Source organism: Rhinolophus hipposideros (assembly GCF_964194185.1).
Source record: "Rhinolophus hipposideros genome assembly, chromosome: 4".
In the NCBI taxonomy this organism is placed as follows: domain Eukaryota; kingdom Metazoa; phylum Chordata; class Mammalia; order Chiroptera; family Rhinolophidae; genus Rhinolophus; species Rhinolophus hipposideros.
Genome location: NC_138050.1, coordinates 8174671 through 8192916, shown reverse-complemented (window position 1 = coordinate 8192916; position 18246 = coordinate 8174671). Strand labels below are relative to the sequence as shown.

General features: G+C 42.0%; 1 protein-coding gene across 1 annotated transcript in view; it reads left to right on the top strand.

Moving 5' to 3' along the window:
- Nucleotides 1-18246, top strand: part of ATP8A2 (ATPase phospholipid transporting 8A2) — a gene marked incomplete at its 5' end in the record, with an annotated part of 553717 nt that overhangs the window by 505621 nt on the left and 29850 nt on the right. Inside the window, one exon of the mRNA XM_081046135.1 lies at nt 4159-4263. Coding sequence (XP_080902261.1) covers nt 4159-4263 — 105 coding nt within the window. The remainder of the gene's footprint in view (nt 1-4158; nt 4264-18246) is intronic.

Genomic DNA, 18246 nt, shown 5'->3' with positions numbered 1-18246 from the left:
TTTATTTGGGGGAGCAGGAAGGATGGCATATATTGGCTCTCACCTGGAGTATTTGCCCAAAGTATAGACGTAGTTCATAATATATATTTAACATCTAAGCGGCAGTCACCTCTCTCCTCAAAAACAAGCATCTTGCAAGTTCATTTAGGCATTTTCCCCTTATTATGAGCCCAGTTTTTATCTCATATTACACTCCCAGCCTGAGAGATTTGTTGTTGAATCAAGAAAATTCAGAGTCTTCTCCCAAGAAGAAAAAGCGTGGTATGAGTTGCTTAGCTCTGATGAGGCCCCAAAACTGAACTCGAGTTCTCTTCCTGAACCCCAGCTTTAAGAAATGGGTTAGGTTTTTTCTTTCTGCACACCGAGCTAAAATATTAATGCTGGTTGTCCAGCTCCACCCATCATTTGGTTCAAATTGTCAAATATTTATTGGAACATGCTGTGCTATGATGTACCTTGGATGTGATGGAGAGTTTCAAATTCATGGACTCGGAGCTAAGGCACACTGGAAGCGCTTTGCTCCGATGGCCCCTTGGGCGGTATTAGGAATCTCACAGTTTCCTTTCAGTTCTGTCCTCCTGCTTTGGGCCCATCTTAAGGATTTTTTGTTTCGTTTTGAATTTTGGTGGGTAACGGTTTCAAAAGAGCTTTTAAATTCCAGCCGAAGGCAGGCCTGCCGGTTCATATATACTTCTACGAGCACTCAAAAAAGCGAGTTGTTCTGTTTTTCTGCATTTTCCCTTCTCTTTGCCCCAGTCTTTGTCTTCCATTTCGGGACCTGGAGTGTTAAGAGTAAGAAAGAAAGAACAGTATGAGGTAATTCAGTCATTTTTTCCATGAAATCTGTCAACTTTCTGGATGAAGATCCATTATTAAACTATCTTAAGTGAGTTGGACGCCATAAAACACCTACTCTGTTATCCTGTTAACCAGAGTTTTCATGAGGGACCAAACTAATACATCTTTTATTAAAATAATTGATTGATTATATGTGATACCTGGCTAATGAGTATTTTTATTAGAAGCATGAAGTTTAAATTGCCCAGAACTATTTTAATATCCTTTAGCTTACACTCTTCCAAAATGTTTACCTATGACAGCATTCTTAGGTAAGCTGCCATGTACTTATTCTCATCTAGGAGAAATTTGTCAGTATTGCTTTATAAAAATAATATAAAGCTCAAGGCCACTGAACATGGGAACCAGTCTCTTATCTAACTTGTATCTCCTCTACTCTACCAGTCAGCACACAATACATTCAGCAAATTCCAGAATGACTTCATTTCCTCATTATAATCCCAGATTGGCAGTTAGATGGAAATAAAAGGTAATAAGAAATTTCTGTATATAAATGGGCCTTGGTTTTTGAAAACCTTTCCTTACTAAACTAATTTCTTTTGAAGCACATTGTATATACATTTTCATCCACATTTAGAATTTGACATTTCCTTTTAACTTGCTCTCCTTCCATGCAAAAGAGAGTCCAGGGGAAAAAGTTTCAGAAACAGAGAGACCAAAAGTTCAAGATTCTAAGCTGATCTATTTATTTTAAGAGCCCCTAATAACCTGGAGATACCCTTAGCACTATCTGAAGTCTCACAGACGAATCTCACACACACCCTCTGGCAGTGGCTGAGCACCCCCCCACCCCCGCCCCTTCTGGGATCCTCCCTTCTCTTGATGTGGGGTTAGATGAAGCAAGCCCTGGACCACTGGGGATAAGCCATTCACAGATAATGGGGCTCAGTCTGTCCAAACTGTGACTCACAATAAGCCAAACTCCAGCTCCTGGTGAGACCTAAATCACATGCCAGTGGCTGATGCTTAAAGGCTGGCTTTTTAAACCTATATACGTTAGGTTTCAGTCAATTCACATGTAGACTCTGACGGGGGGGGGGGGGGGGGGGGGGAATTTCAGAATCATTTGCCTAAGTAAGGCCTTCTTAGGTAAACATTCTTGAGAAAGTGGTTGTAAATTGCTAGCATCACCTCTCCTCCAGTCGTCCCCAGTGTTGCCATTCAGTGTTCTCAAATACTGGTTACGTTCCCAGGCTAGCTCACGGGGGCTAGCCTGCTGACATTCTGGAAAGTTACCGCGTAACTCTTGGACGTGCATGCAGTTCTACTGAGAACATGCACAACGCTTAGTTAGCAGCGTCAAGACATTTCGGTCGTTTCCCTCTGAGGTGATTTTGCTTACCGTGTGTCCCCGAAAATAAGACTAGGTCTTGTATTAATTTTTGCTCCAAAAGATGCATTAGGGCTTATGTTCAGGAGATGTCAGCCTGAAAAATCACGCGAAGGCTTATTTTCTGGTGAGGTCTTATGTTCAGGGAAACACGGTAGGCGTGGTGGGCAGACTCCTTTTTGTCTTTACCTAATCTATAGATTTCCAGTTCCCCGCGCCCAGCAGTCCAGCTTTCCCATGCCCCGCCTACACTTCTTAGTGTTTCCCTTCTCTCCCGGCCCGGAAGATAACACTGGAGCTGGCCTAGATGAACGCTGCTTGCTCTGTGTTGGGGGCAGGGAGAGTAGAAAGAGAGGATGATGGTGGAGTCAGGACAGTCCTGAAAGGGTGAGAGAGCTCATGCCTGAGGACTCACCAGACCTGTTCTCATGGGACCTGCATATCTGGGGTGAATCCAAGTGAGCTGCGAGCTGCCATTCATTCGGTTTGTTGTCGATATAGCTCCATAATTATATTGAACAGTGTAAGTTTTACTGTTCTTTTTGGCTGCCTTCTTCCCAGCAAAATGTTAAACGTTTTCTCTCATTTATTGTTTAAATTAAAATTCCACGGTCTCTGCTTTGAACTGCAGTATTTTTATCACCACTGAGTCTTGGGACACTGCATGGTGTAATTAAGGTATTATGTGTTAAAACCCCGTGTGGTTAAGTCCTCTTGTTTACTTTGGGGAAAAGGAATGACAGGCACGTATACAGTGTGTTAGTACTGATACTCCATTACAGATTAACTCGGAGTGTTAGGGGATGACTGGGCATTATCTTAACAGACGTCCTTTCCTTGAAGGTGGAGGGCGGGTGGGACGATGTGATTCCACTAAAACAGCACACATTTTCAGAATGTCCCCGTGACACTGTGTTCACTTCCATGCAGATATACTCTCAGTTTTTGTTCTTATTCTGACTTGGAGTCCCGGTTTTTAGCAGGATCTTTTATGTTCATCTATACTGAAACTAATGAAAAGCTTTTGAAATATGCAAACCTGCTGTGTATTGCTAAGTTATGAATGTGTTTCTTTCTACAGTTTTCCCTCCTCCCCCTGTTTCTAACCTGCATCTTGTTAAATGCCTTCTTCGCCTATATTGTTTCCAACCAGTAGCTTTCTATGTTGTCTCAATCTTAGGAAGATCCTGAGACCAGCCACTTGGTCGAACAGTGTAAGGTATTCCTCTTAGTTTAATCCGAAAAAGGCTGCAGGTAGCTCTTCCCACAGTTCCAGACAAGTGACATGTTCTGGGCTGTGGTGGCAAAGCCATCTTGCTTGTGCCACTTCATTGGTTGTTTGACGCCTGTGACACCTTGTGGGCCCCCCTGGCGAGGCTGTGTAAGAAGGAGATGGAAAAGCTGTGCCTGTATACTTTTGCTGACCCCAAATTTCAGGTCAAGGGTTTGGCACAAAGAGCCTGGTCTCTAGCATTATAAATCTGTTTCCTGCTGTGTTAGGGGTTCTTTTCACACTCAAGAGAGAAAGGAAGCTGCTTGCCCAGACTTTCTGATCACAGTAGGGGACAAGGCCAAGGGACCAGCACACGTCCACTAGAGTGAGGACTAAAGAGTGTCTTCTGGGTTGTTAGGTCCTGCAGTGAAAAGCTTTAGAAATGGATGCATGCGTATCCAGGAACCCCAGTCTTTGGTCTGAATGGCTCCTCTAACAGAGCTCCAGGCTTTCAGCAAAAAGCAGTGGTGTTTAGGAGGGTGACTTCTGATGTTCTGCAGGGCTTGGGATACTCCCAGGTTATGTAGGTGCTCGGAGCCCTTGCCATGCGCAGGACCTCGAATGCTCCATGAGCCCCAAGCCTCAGCCTCAGTGAGTCAAAGGGCATCCAGATGTGGCCCAAAGGAGGAACGACCGATCTTTACAGCTGTGTAAAGTTCATGTGTCATGTTCTTATTGTCTTTTCCTTGTGACACAGGGCCAAGCACACCTGCAAAAAAACGTTGCTGGAGGAGGTGCAGGAGCTGGAAACTAAGTCCAGAGAGCTGGGAAAAGCCATGCTTCGGGATAGTAATGGAAAGAGGTAGGCCTCTTCGTCCGAGCGTTTGAAGAACACGGGTTCCTCGGCCCTTTTCTCTACTGTTCCTTCGGTGTTTCTTTCTCTCTTCTGGGTTTCCAATATGAGCACGGGGCGCTCCGTTTTAAGCATTTTGGTTATTCGTTTAAATGTAGTCATAGTGAGATTTAAATCACACTTTCTGGGTGGCAACATGAAATCTGATTTTCTGGGTCATCGGGCCTGCCCTCAGGCTAAACGGGGCTTTTATTGGGTCTGGACAGGGGCAAGACAAGCCGGATACTGAAAACAGAAACAGTAATAATATTATCTTAAGGTGGAAAAGTTCAGTGCTAGCAGTATTGCCAAAGAGTCTATAATAGCTCGTAGGCCTGTGATATCAGGCCTAATTAGTACACTAAAGGATGAGTATCTTCCAGGAAGGTTTGCATGCTGAATAATGCGTGTTATTCATATAACTCTTGTTACAATTCACGTCAAGTATACTTTGGGGGAGGGTTGTTTTGCTTTTAATGAATTCTTATTTTCTGCTGGTGTTGAGAAAGTATGGCGTCATCATATACTGGCTAGTTCCTGGAGATAAACGAGGCTGCTCCCCCTCCTTAGTTCTCATGGAGGATCAATCAGCCCTTTCTTCCCTATACCTAGCAGTTGGGCATGTGAGTAATTTTTGTGTAATCACATATGTTAAAATGTTATCGGATTGCATTTAGTTAAAACCCCAGTAATACCAAAGGAAATTCACCTGGACCCAAGAACAATTAGCAGTGTAATACTGTGTTTCCCTGAAAATAAGACCTAGCCAGACAATCAGCTTTAATGCATCTTTTGGAGCAAAAATTAATATAAGACCCGGTTTTGTATTATATTATATTATATTATATTATATTATATTATATTATACCCAATCTTATAGTAAATTAAGACCAGGTCTTATATTAATTTTTGCTATAAAAGATGCATTAGAGCTGATTGTCTGGCTAGGTCTTATTTTGGGGGAAACATGGTAAAGAGGCATTGCTGTATTAGAGACATGCAACAGCTCAAAAATTGAGTACCACTCTCCTATAAATGCTTAAAAGGAAACATGTAGCCAACTGCTAACAAAAAAGAAATCTAGAAGTTGACTACTTCCAGAGATTCCTATTATGTGTTTTGTTTAGCGTCTGTGTATTTGTACCATCTTTCAAAGCAGTGAAGACAAACCATTTGTTTTTAAAGGGAAGAGAAGCGAAACATTTTGAGAAATATTAGCACTATGATTTCCAATAACTGTCCCTCTTTTAGGAATAGAATTATAGAGTATGTAGTTGAAGTTGTGATTTTGTGTTTATTTATGACTCATTTTTTAATTAGTGAGCCCATAGCATTCATTGTGCGGCACCTGTGCTGGTCGCTGTGAAAAAGTATCAATCCACAAGACAACAATCAGTAAGTTTACAACCCCAACTACCAGGCAGGGACTGGGCTTACAGCAGACCTGCCTCTAACCATCACACAGGACAGCGCATGGTTCAGGCTGCAGCGGGGCTGTTCGGCCCCTTTGATATTTTCGGCACAGTCCTGAGCGCCTTCTCGATTTTCAAGGACCTACAGACTTCTCTGAGACCTGAAAAGAAGCATATTCACTAGCTCCGAAAAGCAGGGAAAGCCTCTGCAAATTGAAATGAGTAAATGTTTAACACTCTACATACAAGATGCTTATCAGTGTTAATTACTGTTGAGCTTAATAAGCACAGTAAGTTCTGTCATTATTTGAAAACAACTTACAGCCTCTCCTGTCTCAAGAATTCTCAAGTGATTGCTGAGAGGTCGTAAGTCATTTCGAAGTAAAATGAGAATTTCAAAGTAGTATTCTAAAACTCCTTGCAGACATTGGACAGGAAAACATTTCATGTCATGTGGCATGAGAACGCACGAGAACATGCTCCATCTGATGTGGGCAGGGTCTCATGCTAGCCTGTGAGGTTCTTAAAACAGGCGTGGACATGAGATCAGTAGCACGGAGAGCATTCAGAAAAGGCAGTAATCCAGGAGGCCATCGGGCTTAAGAGGTCAAAAAAGGCTTCATGTTGGAGATAGGATGGAAAACAGGGCTTTGAGGAGGTGAAGAACTTGATGAGACAGAAATGATGAGAATGTATTTCTGGCAGAGGGACAGCCTCTGCAAAGGGGCAAGGCAGATTGTGTGCAGGGAGCAGACCCCACGTGGGCTTGGAGGGTCCCGTGCATTTCACAGAGATCTGTATTTGAATTCTGGCTCAGCCACTGATTAGCCACGTGACCTTGAGCAAGATATTTCATATAATAGATGGTCTCTTCATCGCTTATAGAAGAAGACTAATATTTGGAGGGGAGAGGGGTTAGGATTTATGAAACAATATGAACAACACAGCATGTCTCCTAACCCCTGGTAGGAACTCAAAATGTCCACTGCTAGTCTTCAGGTTGGCAGGAGAGTCATGATACTGAAGTGTGTCATGGGCTGTCAGCCTTGAAAGAGAGTGTGAGCCCATCCTTATATATATATGTGTGTGTGTATACATATATATATACACACACACACATATATATACACACACACACATATATATATATATATTTTCCATAATGAAAGTAGGTTTATCAAAGTATGTGAGCCCATCTTTGCTTGTTGATAAAAAAAATTGTAATTTGTAAAATTCCTTTATCCTGTTCAGAATTCACTTTTAAAGGTTCAAATGGATATCAGAAGATTAAATTAGAGTGTAAATGTGGTTGCCTGCCTTCTAGGTTGTAACATCTGTTTTCTGGTCACTTTGTACCTTTCACAACTCTGTAGCTCATGTGATTGTGGGTGTGAATGTGAGTGTAACCCACTTGGTTATCATACCCGGTTTCATTTTCCCCTGGTCCCAGGGTCTTGCCTCACTTTTGAGTTCCTAGCAGAGGATGGTTTTGACTCCATGCCTCCCATCGTCCTCAGCACTCCCCCCCAATTTGTTTTCCCCCTCCTAATTGCTACCAGATTTTCTGGGTGGTCCATCTGCAAACTAGATAATGGAGAAGTGCTATTCTCTGCAAGAGCGGATTTTGTCCTGTTTGGCCTCCCCAGAGCTGCCTCACAATTGTTTCCTTATCACCTTTGTTTGCTTCTTTCACACCTGCTGGAGTCCTATGCGCCTCTGGTGCTGGTGGGAGTGGGGGAAGGTAAGCCTCAGGTTGGAGGAGAGGGGTCGAGATTTCTTCAGCTCTGCTCTTCCTTCTAAAGATTTTATAGACTCCCTCTTTGAGAGACCCTGAGTATTTTGGTCTCTTCCCACACTCTCCATTCCTTCCCCACCTCCATCTCATGTTTCCGTTTACTTCAGCATCTCTCTCTATCTGTTAGTCTGACACATGGTAGAAGCTTCATGAATATACTGTTTCCCCGAAAATAAGACCTAGCCAGATCATCAGCTCTAATGCATCTTTTGGAAGAAAAATTAATATAAGACCCAGTATTAAATTATATTATGTTAGACCTCGTCTTATGTTAAAATAAGACCAGGCATTATATTAATTTTTGCTCCAAAAGGCGCATTACAGCTGATGGTCCAGCTAGGTTTTATTTTGGGGGAAACATAGTATGTTAACTGACTGACTGGAAATGCAAAAGTCCAGTGAGATGGCGGTGAAGCAAGGAACGGGAAACCCACCTTATCTGTGCAGACCTGCGGGTGCCCGGTGTGTTAGTTCATGTTGAAAGTGGCCACAGAGAGATGCTAAGGGATACTTGGGTGGTGACCTGGCTCCCGTGAGAGGGCCCCTTGTCTCATGGCTTAGGAGTAGAGCTAACCAAGACTCACAGATGAAGAGACATTTTGGGTGTTAGCATCGCCCCACCTGGGCAAAGATGGCAGTTTTGGAGCTGGTCCTACCAACAGCCCACAGCCAACCCTGCCTTCTGGTGCCAGCAACCTCTCCCTCCCACGTGTCCTCAGCCTCCCTAACCATCCCAGTGTTGCTCAACTCAATTCAGAAATCCTTCAGGACATGCTACCAAGCCAGAAAACCCAGGTCCAAGTCACTGGGAAATAGTCTAGCACTTTTTCTCAGGAATGTCCTCATGAGAAATCGAACACAAATTTTTTCAAAACCCTTTTGTGCCAAATTTACAATTACGGTTTGAAATGGTAGCTAGGGATTCTAAGCATTCCATGTGCCTTTTATTTATTCAATAAAATACTTGAACATTTTATTGATCTTGTCTAAGCCCCAAACTGTTACACTATTTTGGTAAGCATTAAAAATGTATTAACATGCTTCCTCCCGGTTGCTTTGGTAAATCTTGTCTTCCAAAATTAACCTGGGTAATTTACGCATAAATAAGCCTGTTCCCATGACTTAGATAAAACAAGCTGACAGTGAATAAGGGCCAGATCAGGGAGTCAGAGATCTAGAAAGTATAGTGAAGTGAGAAAATGCAGAAGGTAATGAAATGTGTTTTCCTTGATGTTAGCTTATCTTTTCTTGGTGGAACATTTTTCTTGACTCGTTTTTGTGTACCTTACAAACACCAGACACGTGTTCGTATTTGGATTGTTCAGAATACCTTTCCCCAAACCATCTTCCCCAGAAATCTTTACCAAGAGATCGTCCCACTACTCTCTGTATAGAATAGAGTCTATCATATATAACCTTACTTTGCACTTGTCTAAAAAGGAGGAACTAAATGGAAGAATTCCTTTTTTCAATGTTTAGGTAATATTTTCTTTTCTCTCTTTATTCCTAAAGTGTAACTCATGGAATTCTTTTTTCGTTTTCTGGTGAAAGAAAATCTATTAGTGGCCATTTACCTTTACAAATATAATTTAAACAAGTGCCTGCAATGTCATGTAAGAGGACAAACTAACTTTCTTCCCCCTTGGATTGCTTTTCTTCCTTGGTGTGGGTTAGGGGGTGTTCTGTGTTTTAGGTATTTTGGCAACAAGAAGAAAGGTGAATACATTTGACCAGAACATCTAGTTTTCCACTTACACTTAGTCTGAATAAACAACAAGGAGACCCTTGTTTTGTTCTAGACCTTCATTCTGTTCATCACAGTGGATGGGAGGGGGTAGAGGGTGGATCCTGAGCTGATTTTCTCCTGTTTCAAGGTCAAGGATTCTGGTTGCTGCCCCTGCCTTCTGCCAACAAGGTAGTAGGATTCTCTTTCGCTTAAGTGCTTTGCTGCCTGAGTATAGCTTTCTCTGTGCCTTTGGTCAAGGTTGTCACCTTATGGTGAGCCATCAGTGAACGTCCCTCCCCTTTGGTTTTATGTTCTCCCTGAACACTGATGCAGGGGCTCCGTGACCCCAGGGCTGTGGCAGCACATACAGCGTAATCTAGACATCCCGTCTGCCTTTGGGAAATTCAGGAGGGAAATTTGATTCACTCTTCTGTCTGGGCGCCTGTGCTCACCCCTGCTTCCATTTCAAGGCTCCCTGTACCCACCCAGGCAGGGCACTGGTCCAAGCTGGTGACCTGGGGGCCCCAACACTAGACTGAGCCTGATCTTCAAACAAATGAGAGATTATCCCCTGCTCCAGGCAGCACTCGCCTAGGGCTCTTCCTAAAACCAATTCCATTAAAAAACAAAACCTCCCCAGCACATTTTGAGTGGATACTCACCTTAAAAATATCCGTTATGCTTTGATCATTAAGCAGAAACCCTTGCTCTTTAAAATGATGTTTAAAGAGCTACTTGGTATTGTGACACCTCCAAGTCAAAATTGGTACAACTGTTGAAGATAAACATAAGGAAACCCCAGCTAGGAGGGACACCAGCTTTATTGGGTATTGTTTCTGCGACATAGACTTTCTTTCATTTTTTTCTCAAAGTACTGGTGTTGGCAGTGCACGTTTCTGTCTTCCCTTTGTTTCCCTCTCACCCCTTCTCATGCACTTTTTTTTCCCCTTAAAATATCTATTAGTTTTCTTATTAGCTAAAAGGATAGGAAATTATGCCATCATTTTAGCGCAACCTCTCCGGGCCAGGTGGCAAATGTCTGCTTCCAACACCTGGTTAAGATTTATTTCCCTTGCAGCTGCATTTTTTCCATGGCTGTGTCACAAAGTCGAGGAAAAAGCACAGGCTATACAGACAGACAGACCTGAGTTGGGCTCCAAGCCCTGCCACTGACTTAGCTGTGTGACCTTGGCTGGGTTATTAACTTCTCTGAATTCCAGTTTTCTCATCATACCTTTGATTTGAGGTTTAAATGAAATAGTACATATTAAATCTGTAGCATATGTATGTGTTCAGAAAGTGTTAACACCCTAACTTAGAAGCTGAATAATAATGAAATGTCGCTGGCCATTTTAATACATGTGGGTTTTCCCAGAGCACTCAGAGAGAGTGTGAGTACAGCAGATTCTCTGGTTTATGTCTTCAGGGTATGCCCCAGGCTGGGGGACAGGGCAGAGAACCAGCTGAACCCCAGGCACATCAGAGCAGTGTGGGCAAACTACAGTGAGCTTGGGATTGGGGGCGTTGGGGGCAGAGTTCAAAATCCTGGCAGTTTCCCAAGTCACCCTGTTTGCAAAGAAGAGGGTGTACCAGCCAGGCCGCTTCCCCAACTCCAGACTCTCCCTGATATCCGGATATCCATCTGACACGGAAGCACTTCCACGCTGGAGCTCACCTTCTTCCCTCAGAGCCAGCCCTTTCTTCACGTCCTCTGCTCTCGTAGCGACAAGATGTTCAGCGCCTCAGACTTCCTCTGGGCCTCATCTTATTTCCTCTTCATCTTTGCATCTTTCTTCTTCAGGGGCGCTGGGTCTCATGCACCTTCTTATAAACGGGCCACTTTCCACTTGGCCAGCAAAGCCTAACTGTCTGCCTGCCAGGGCACCGTCCCCTCTTCCCTCCACCCTTCACACAGCTAAACACTTTGTTTCCTAAGCACTGCCCAGGCCACGCCACTAGTCTAAAACCTTTGACGGTTTCCCGCTCCCTAAGCACAGACCAGGGCCACAGAATGATCTCAGCCTCCTCTCCCGCTTTTCACATGTGTGACTCAGCCTCCTGTCTCCCCCACCCTCCCAAGCTTCCCCAGGGAAGCCATTCTCTTCTGTGACTGATGACCCCCTCGGCCCTTCTCTATGGACTGGTCTCATACAGCTGTGTCAGTGCAGGGCCCAGCTCTGTCTGGGTCCTTGGGGACAAAGGAGACAGACCCTTGTCCTGCAGGGACCTCCATTATGTCTGACTTTCTCCCCACTGTGGTCATGTCGGCCTAGGCTTCCTTTAATTCATTCATTCTAAAAGTGTTTTTAATTATTCAAATATTCAACATACACAGTAGTAGAGAGACCACTGCAGCGAATTTTGTATACTCACTGCCCAGATTCAACTTATCAAGATTTTGCCACAATTGCCGCGTGTAGCCTGTTTTTGTCCCCATTTTTCCTTTGCTGAAGCATATAAAGCAAATCTTAGACATCACAACATTTTACCCTTACTGTGAAAATAAAACCTAGCCAGACAATCAGCTCTAATGCGTCTTTTTGAGCAAAAATTAATATAAGACCTGGTATTACATTATATTATTATTATATTATATTATATTATATTATATTATATTATATTATATTATATTATACTATATTATATTATATTATAGCAGGTCTTATATTATAGTAAAATAAGACTGGGTCTTATATTAATTTTTGCTCCAAAAGACACATTAGAGCTGATTGTCCAGCTAGGTCTTATTTTTGGGGAAACACGATACATACTTCAGAATGTTGCTCTAAATATCACATGATGCATTAGAACATGTATTATAACTAATATAGTATACTTGTCTATGTTATTACATGTAAATACTATAACTCTAATGCCTATTATCACATCTGAAATACTAACAATAATTTCTTGGTATCAAGTAATACCCAGTTTATAAACTGATTTTTTGGATTGTTTCAACCTTGTCTTTTTCAAGTCTCATTAGGCTTGTATGAGGATCTAGGCAAGATCCATGTGTAACATTTGGTGGCTGTGTTTTCCAGTCTCAATTTTGAGAAGTTCCCCCGCCACCATCCTCCTTGTTTTGAATGCCACGGGCTCAGCAGAAATTATGCCCCATTTGATTTTTCTCATAACGATTATCACCATGTGCTGTGAATGAGAGTGTCCCCTGCGTAGAAGAGGGAACGCGGTCTCAGAGAGCTAGAGCTTCCCTCCCAGCGTCACCCAACTGAAGACAGAGGCTGGACCCACGTCTTCTAACTCCGGGCCTCTTTCCAGGAAGCCAAGCTAATAAGAGCCACCCGAATGCTTCCGTTTTCAATTTCATCTTTATTAGAGTGCCTGGAAAGCAGTGGAGCCCCAGAGAGACGAGGAGGGATGCCCGCCTGGGAGCCTGGCAGTGGGAGTCCCGTCAGAGGCCACAGGAAAGGGTCACAGTCTGCCAATTTGACAATGTCATGTGCAGCACTACAAGGAAGCCAGAAAGGAATAGTTGAATGCTGTGGCCTTTTGGATCCCTATATGTAGAAAGAGCATGGAGCAACAGAAACCAGACCCTCCCCTAAAGGAATACAGAAGCCAAACAAGCTGACAACTTCAGAGCAAATCAAGGAAAAGGGCTTTGTGAACGCTGGTAACTGCCTCGATGTGGTTCAGAAAAGAGAAACCTGATTGAGAAAGATGATTTCCAGCCAGAATCACCTTCATGGAGACTGATGTGGTCTAGAAAAGAAATCAATCTAGTGTGTTTAATCTTGCGTAGGGAAGAACCTTGGGCAAGGCCTAACGCCAGCAAATATTTTCATTTAGACAACAGGGAGAGTTCTTAGGAAAACAATTGGGGAGTCAACAACACTTCCAAGGTAAACCTGTAGCCTGGCCGACACATACTGAGAACAGGTGAGGAAATGCATTGATGGACAAAGGGAATACATGATCCAAGAGATTATGGGGAAGACTGACTGGTTTACACACAAGGGTCTCTGGTGACTGCATCCTGGGCACAGGAAGGAGAACATGAGGAAAATAAACTCTTAAGGAAGTAAAATGCCTGATTAGCATTTAATTAATGCCTAAGCTGCCTGTGTCAACTAAAAATAATTGATTCTCTCTTATTTTATGGGTACTAAATCCCAAAAGCTCTTTTCTTATTGTTGTTTTTATGGACTTGTGCCTGATGATTTAAACTTCTATAAATACCATTTGTCATCTGTTGTGAAACAGGAAAAGAGTGTCTTCGCACCTTTCAGCAGTGCTTTAGATGTATGAGACCTACTCAGAGCTTAGCCACTGCTCACCGCTGTAATAAAAGATGTTCAGTGTCTTTGTGAAACGCGTGGAGAGAAGATGGGAAGAAAGAGTCATTTCCTTGTGAGGTAGGGAGGATGACTTGAAGAAATTCATTTTTTGGATTATGGCTTAAGTTAATGTCAACTTTCTCTGTTTGCGAACAAGACCCCTTTTTAAAGATCATTTTTACTCATGAAGTTAATGCCCATGACTAACGAGTACTGATGTCTCATTGCGTCCCTTTGAAAGTAATAGTATTTAGTCCTTATTTTTGAAAGTTGGTTTTGTTTAACCCATTTGAGCGACAATAGAAGTTAGATTTTTTTTAAATGTTTTTCTTTGTATAGGTTCTATCATTTGAATACTGATATTTTTACCTTTCAAGCAGGGATTAGTTCTTCATGAGATTCTGAGAAGATCTTGCCTAATCACTTTTCTACTTCATTATCAGTGAGTTGTTTGCTTTTCAGCTTGACTCCCCTTTCTTCCCTACCACCAACTGTGATGGGTCACTGAGAATAAACCAATCCAGCTGGCTGAAAACGGGTGACCAAGAACACCCGCTCTGAAACTGAGTTACTATTTAGGCAATCCAGAAATAACTAGATTCTCCTGCTGGTTTCCCTGTGCACCATTCCTAAGTCCTTAGGGAGGCTGAGGAGAGAAGTGGAGACATCCGGGTACCCTGAAAGCACACGTGCGAAGTTATGGTGCTTTTAAGGGGATCAGTGACTCCCCTGAATGCATTGGACTCTCCAGAGGAAAAAGGACTCAAAGAGGCCGTGCTGGTTGTTTCGTGTTTATATTTGATGGCTGTTTTTAAACCGACACTGCTCTGAACATGTCCACCTCAGTCTCGGGCATGGTGATTGTTGCAAAGGGCAGTGGTCCCCATGTCTGTGGCTGACACAAGGAGAGCCAGTTAAGGCCCATATGGTCACAGATGAATATGATATCTCTGACCTTGTGTTTGAGAAGAATGTGGAGATATGTAAAAATTATAGCTAGGAGATAGTCATTGTAGTGGGAATCACAACAGTTGGCAATAGACTTACTAGACTTTTGGAGAGATTTTGCTATTAATAGAAGCAGAAAAAAATGGGTGTGTCTAATGATAGTGAACCACAGAGTACAACCTTCTTTAGGCCTGTACACAGGACACAGCAATGCTTATCATAGAGCCTTGTTTTTGTACTGAATCCAGGTTATGTGTGCCCTTTCTAAAAAGACAGTGATAATACGGTTATTCAGTGTTTTATCTCTTTCTCCAGCAATTAGGACTGGCTTAAGGCACCTAGGTGGTGATAACTGGGAATTCACACTTGCTGATGAGTAAATGTGTTGGCTCAATATCAGATAGAATCAGTGATTGGCTTCATGAGGGACAAGACATTGCAACATACACGTATTGAAAACTGAGGACGTGCCAGGCCCAGGTATGGCATAGGACGAGAGAGACAGGTTCCCACTTCATTGGAGTTCACATTCTAGTGGGAGTAACAGACAAAGAACAAACAAGTGAATAAACAAGAGAGTCAGTGACAACGGTTAGAAGGAAAATGAAACAGAGGTTTGTGATGGCGAATGGATGACAGTGTGTTTAGTGCTCAAGGAAGCCTCTCCAGATGACACATACACTGAGTCGTAAATAAAACACAGAGCCCACTCACTGAGTATCTGGGGAAGGAGCACTGCAGGTGGCAGCAAGGGCTGATGGGAAGGCCCGAGTGGGGAACACACTGGGTCTGGCCGGTGCCTACAGGGTAAAGTCATGTGAGAGGCAGTGGGGGGGCCTGATCACTGGGAGACCTGTAGGAAGAGATGGGCTCTGGATTTCAGCCACCAGGAGCCATGGAAGAATTTTAAGCAAGGGAAAAGCATGACCCCGTTTTCTAGATGTGATTACATGTCAATTTTAAAGCCATAAACTCCCATTCTCAAAAAGTTAAGTAAAATCCCAACATATAACACAAAGTATAATAGTTATTAGTATGAGTTTGTTATAAAAGTTCAAATTAACACATTTATTTGTTTTAAAGTTCGTTAGTAGTAACAGTGAGATGATTTTCAAAATGACAACAGTTTGAAGTAAGTGTTTCGGGGGACAGATGCCTTGTATCATTCTGTATCCCTTTTTTTTTAAATTTTCTTTTGGGTTATATAGTAAGCACGCACCAATGTGTCACAGTTCACCGTGTCGTCTTAGAAAACTTTTCTTTTTTGTTCTCAATTTATTTCATATAATAATGTCTTTCCTTAAACATATGTAAAATAATATAAGTAATATTAATAATAGGTAAATATTAAATAATTATATCATGATTTTAAAATTATTAAATAATATCTAAATCTAAATAATATAAATTTCCTTAAATTTCTTATCATACTCGTAAATGTACACGTCATGTAAAGAAGCAACCAATAGTTTATGTAAGCACTAAAACTCTCTAAAACAGCATTATATGATACATTGACTGTTCTCTTGTTACACATTTAACTCATGCAGCCAGGAACATGGGTCAAACAATCCATTTGGAGCAGAATAGGGTAATTGTCACTTTTATTTTACGTGAATGGACACATAAGAATGTTTTTTTAAAAAAACAGCAATATGTGATCGCAGACTTTCTAATAAGTGATCAATTCATAAAATCAAATATAAGAACCTTTAATCTGAAATCTTTACAGAAGCAAGTTCACTTGAAATCACTTGTGATTTTTAATATATTAAGATCTGATATGAGTTATATGAAATATTTCTATGTTCTTATTTTAGTTAAATATTTTAAAATTTTTAATGTGTATAGAATGTGATTAAAAACTAGTGTTTGTTTGGGGGTGGCCGGTTAGCTCAGTTGGTTGGAGCACGGTGCTGATAACATTAAGGTTGCTGGTTCGATCCCTGCATGGACCACTGTGAGCTGCACCCTCCTTAAAAACAAACAAACAAAAAAAAAAATAGTGTTTGAAAAAAATAGTAAACAGTGCAGTAACCTTAAAAGCATATATTATCCTTGTATTTCAATTTAATCACAAAGTCAAGAGGCATATATTCTTCAAAAACTTTGAAGTCTTTGGTAAGAATATATAACTTAGAGAGAGTAAATGACACAATCATTTTAATATTATGTTTATATCTAAATGAGGACTATAAATTGAATAATTTTGGTATTTAAATTAAAATGTATCATCTAAGTAAGAGTTTTATACACACTCATTGAATTTACTGATAAATATAACTTTTCATCACTAATAGAATAAAAAATTTTAAATACTACCAGATATTTCTTTTTTGCCGGTTCATCAGAAATAATCAAGATTTTGGATGGAAGAAATTTTAGCTATTCAGCGTATTTCTAGAATGATAACTGTTTTGTTTATTAAAGCATTGGTATATCACCCACCCAGAGCTTTTGCCCCCCTGGCTACGTCCTACCTATTCAGAAAGCATTTGATTTTTGAAAAAGAAGGGAGGACAGGAACTTGCTGAAAGCACTTTGGTCATGTGGGCTTTGGGCTCATTGGCTCGTTGTCCAGGCTGTCATCTTTTCGCCATCCTCACAAATCTGTTGAAAAGTGAAGAACTGTCCAGGCAGACACAGGCAGGGAACAAAGTCCTCTGCACGTTCCCAGTGCGTGCCACGACTTTCACACGCTGTAGGAGATGAAAGACGACAGCCCTCAAATGCAGAGAGGCGTCAGGCCAGGTTGTGTGCAAGCCTTGCTGCTGCCATGTTGCTGGGTAAATCGGTTGCAATCTTTGACCAGACATCTATAAATGTTCTGTATTTTGAGACAGTGCCTTCTCAATGTAAAATCCAAGTGAGCTTTTTGTTGGATAGCCCAGAGAAATGCAGCAGCCACACGTTTCGGCTGCATTGTGGCCTCTGCTTCTTGCCTCCATAAATTATGCCTTCCAGATTCAGCTGGCTGACGACCACATTTCTGCTGTTCCTCAACATTTTTGACTGTAGTGTCTTCAGTATTAGGACATGAAAATAGACTTTTATCCTCGAAAACAATTGATATGTATCTGTTCTCTTGTGTAAAGAATGTCTACAAAGTATACCTTGTGATCCCAGAAAAAGAATTTTTTAAAGGATTTGTAGTTTTATTCTTTTATTTATTTATCTTTTTTTGATTATTATTGAGGAAGGGGAACAGGACTTTATTGGGGAACAGTGTGTACTTCCAGGACTTTTTTTTTCTAAGTCAAGTTGTCCTTTCAATCTTAGTTGTGGAGGGTGCCATTCAGCTTCAAGTTGTTGTCCTTTCAGTCTTAGTTGCACGGGGCGCAGCACACCATCCCTTGTGAGAGTTGAACCGGCAACCTTATGGTTGAGAGGATGCTCTCCAACCAACTGAGCCCTCTGGGAGCTCAGCGTCAGCTCAGCTCAAGGTGCCGTGTTCAATCTTAGTTGCAGGGGGCGGAGCCCACCATCCCTTGCGGGACTTGAGGAGTTGAACTGACAACTTTGTGGTTGAGAGCCCACTGGCCCATGTGGGAATCGAACCCGCAGCCTTCGGAGTTAGGAGCACGGAGCTCCAACCACCTGAGCCACTGGGCCGGCCCCCAGAAAAAGAATTTTTTGAGGACTTTCAGAAAAGTCTTCGATTAGGCCCAGGAGACATTCTTATTTATGTACTTTTGATCCTAGGTTCTTATTACTTCTTATCGTCGACTTTTTCTTCCTCTTCTCTTTTATGTAATACTCTCAAAGGACGTG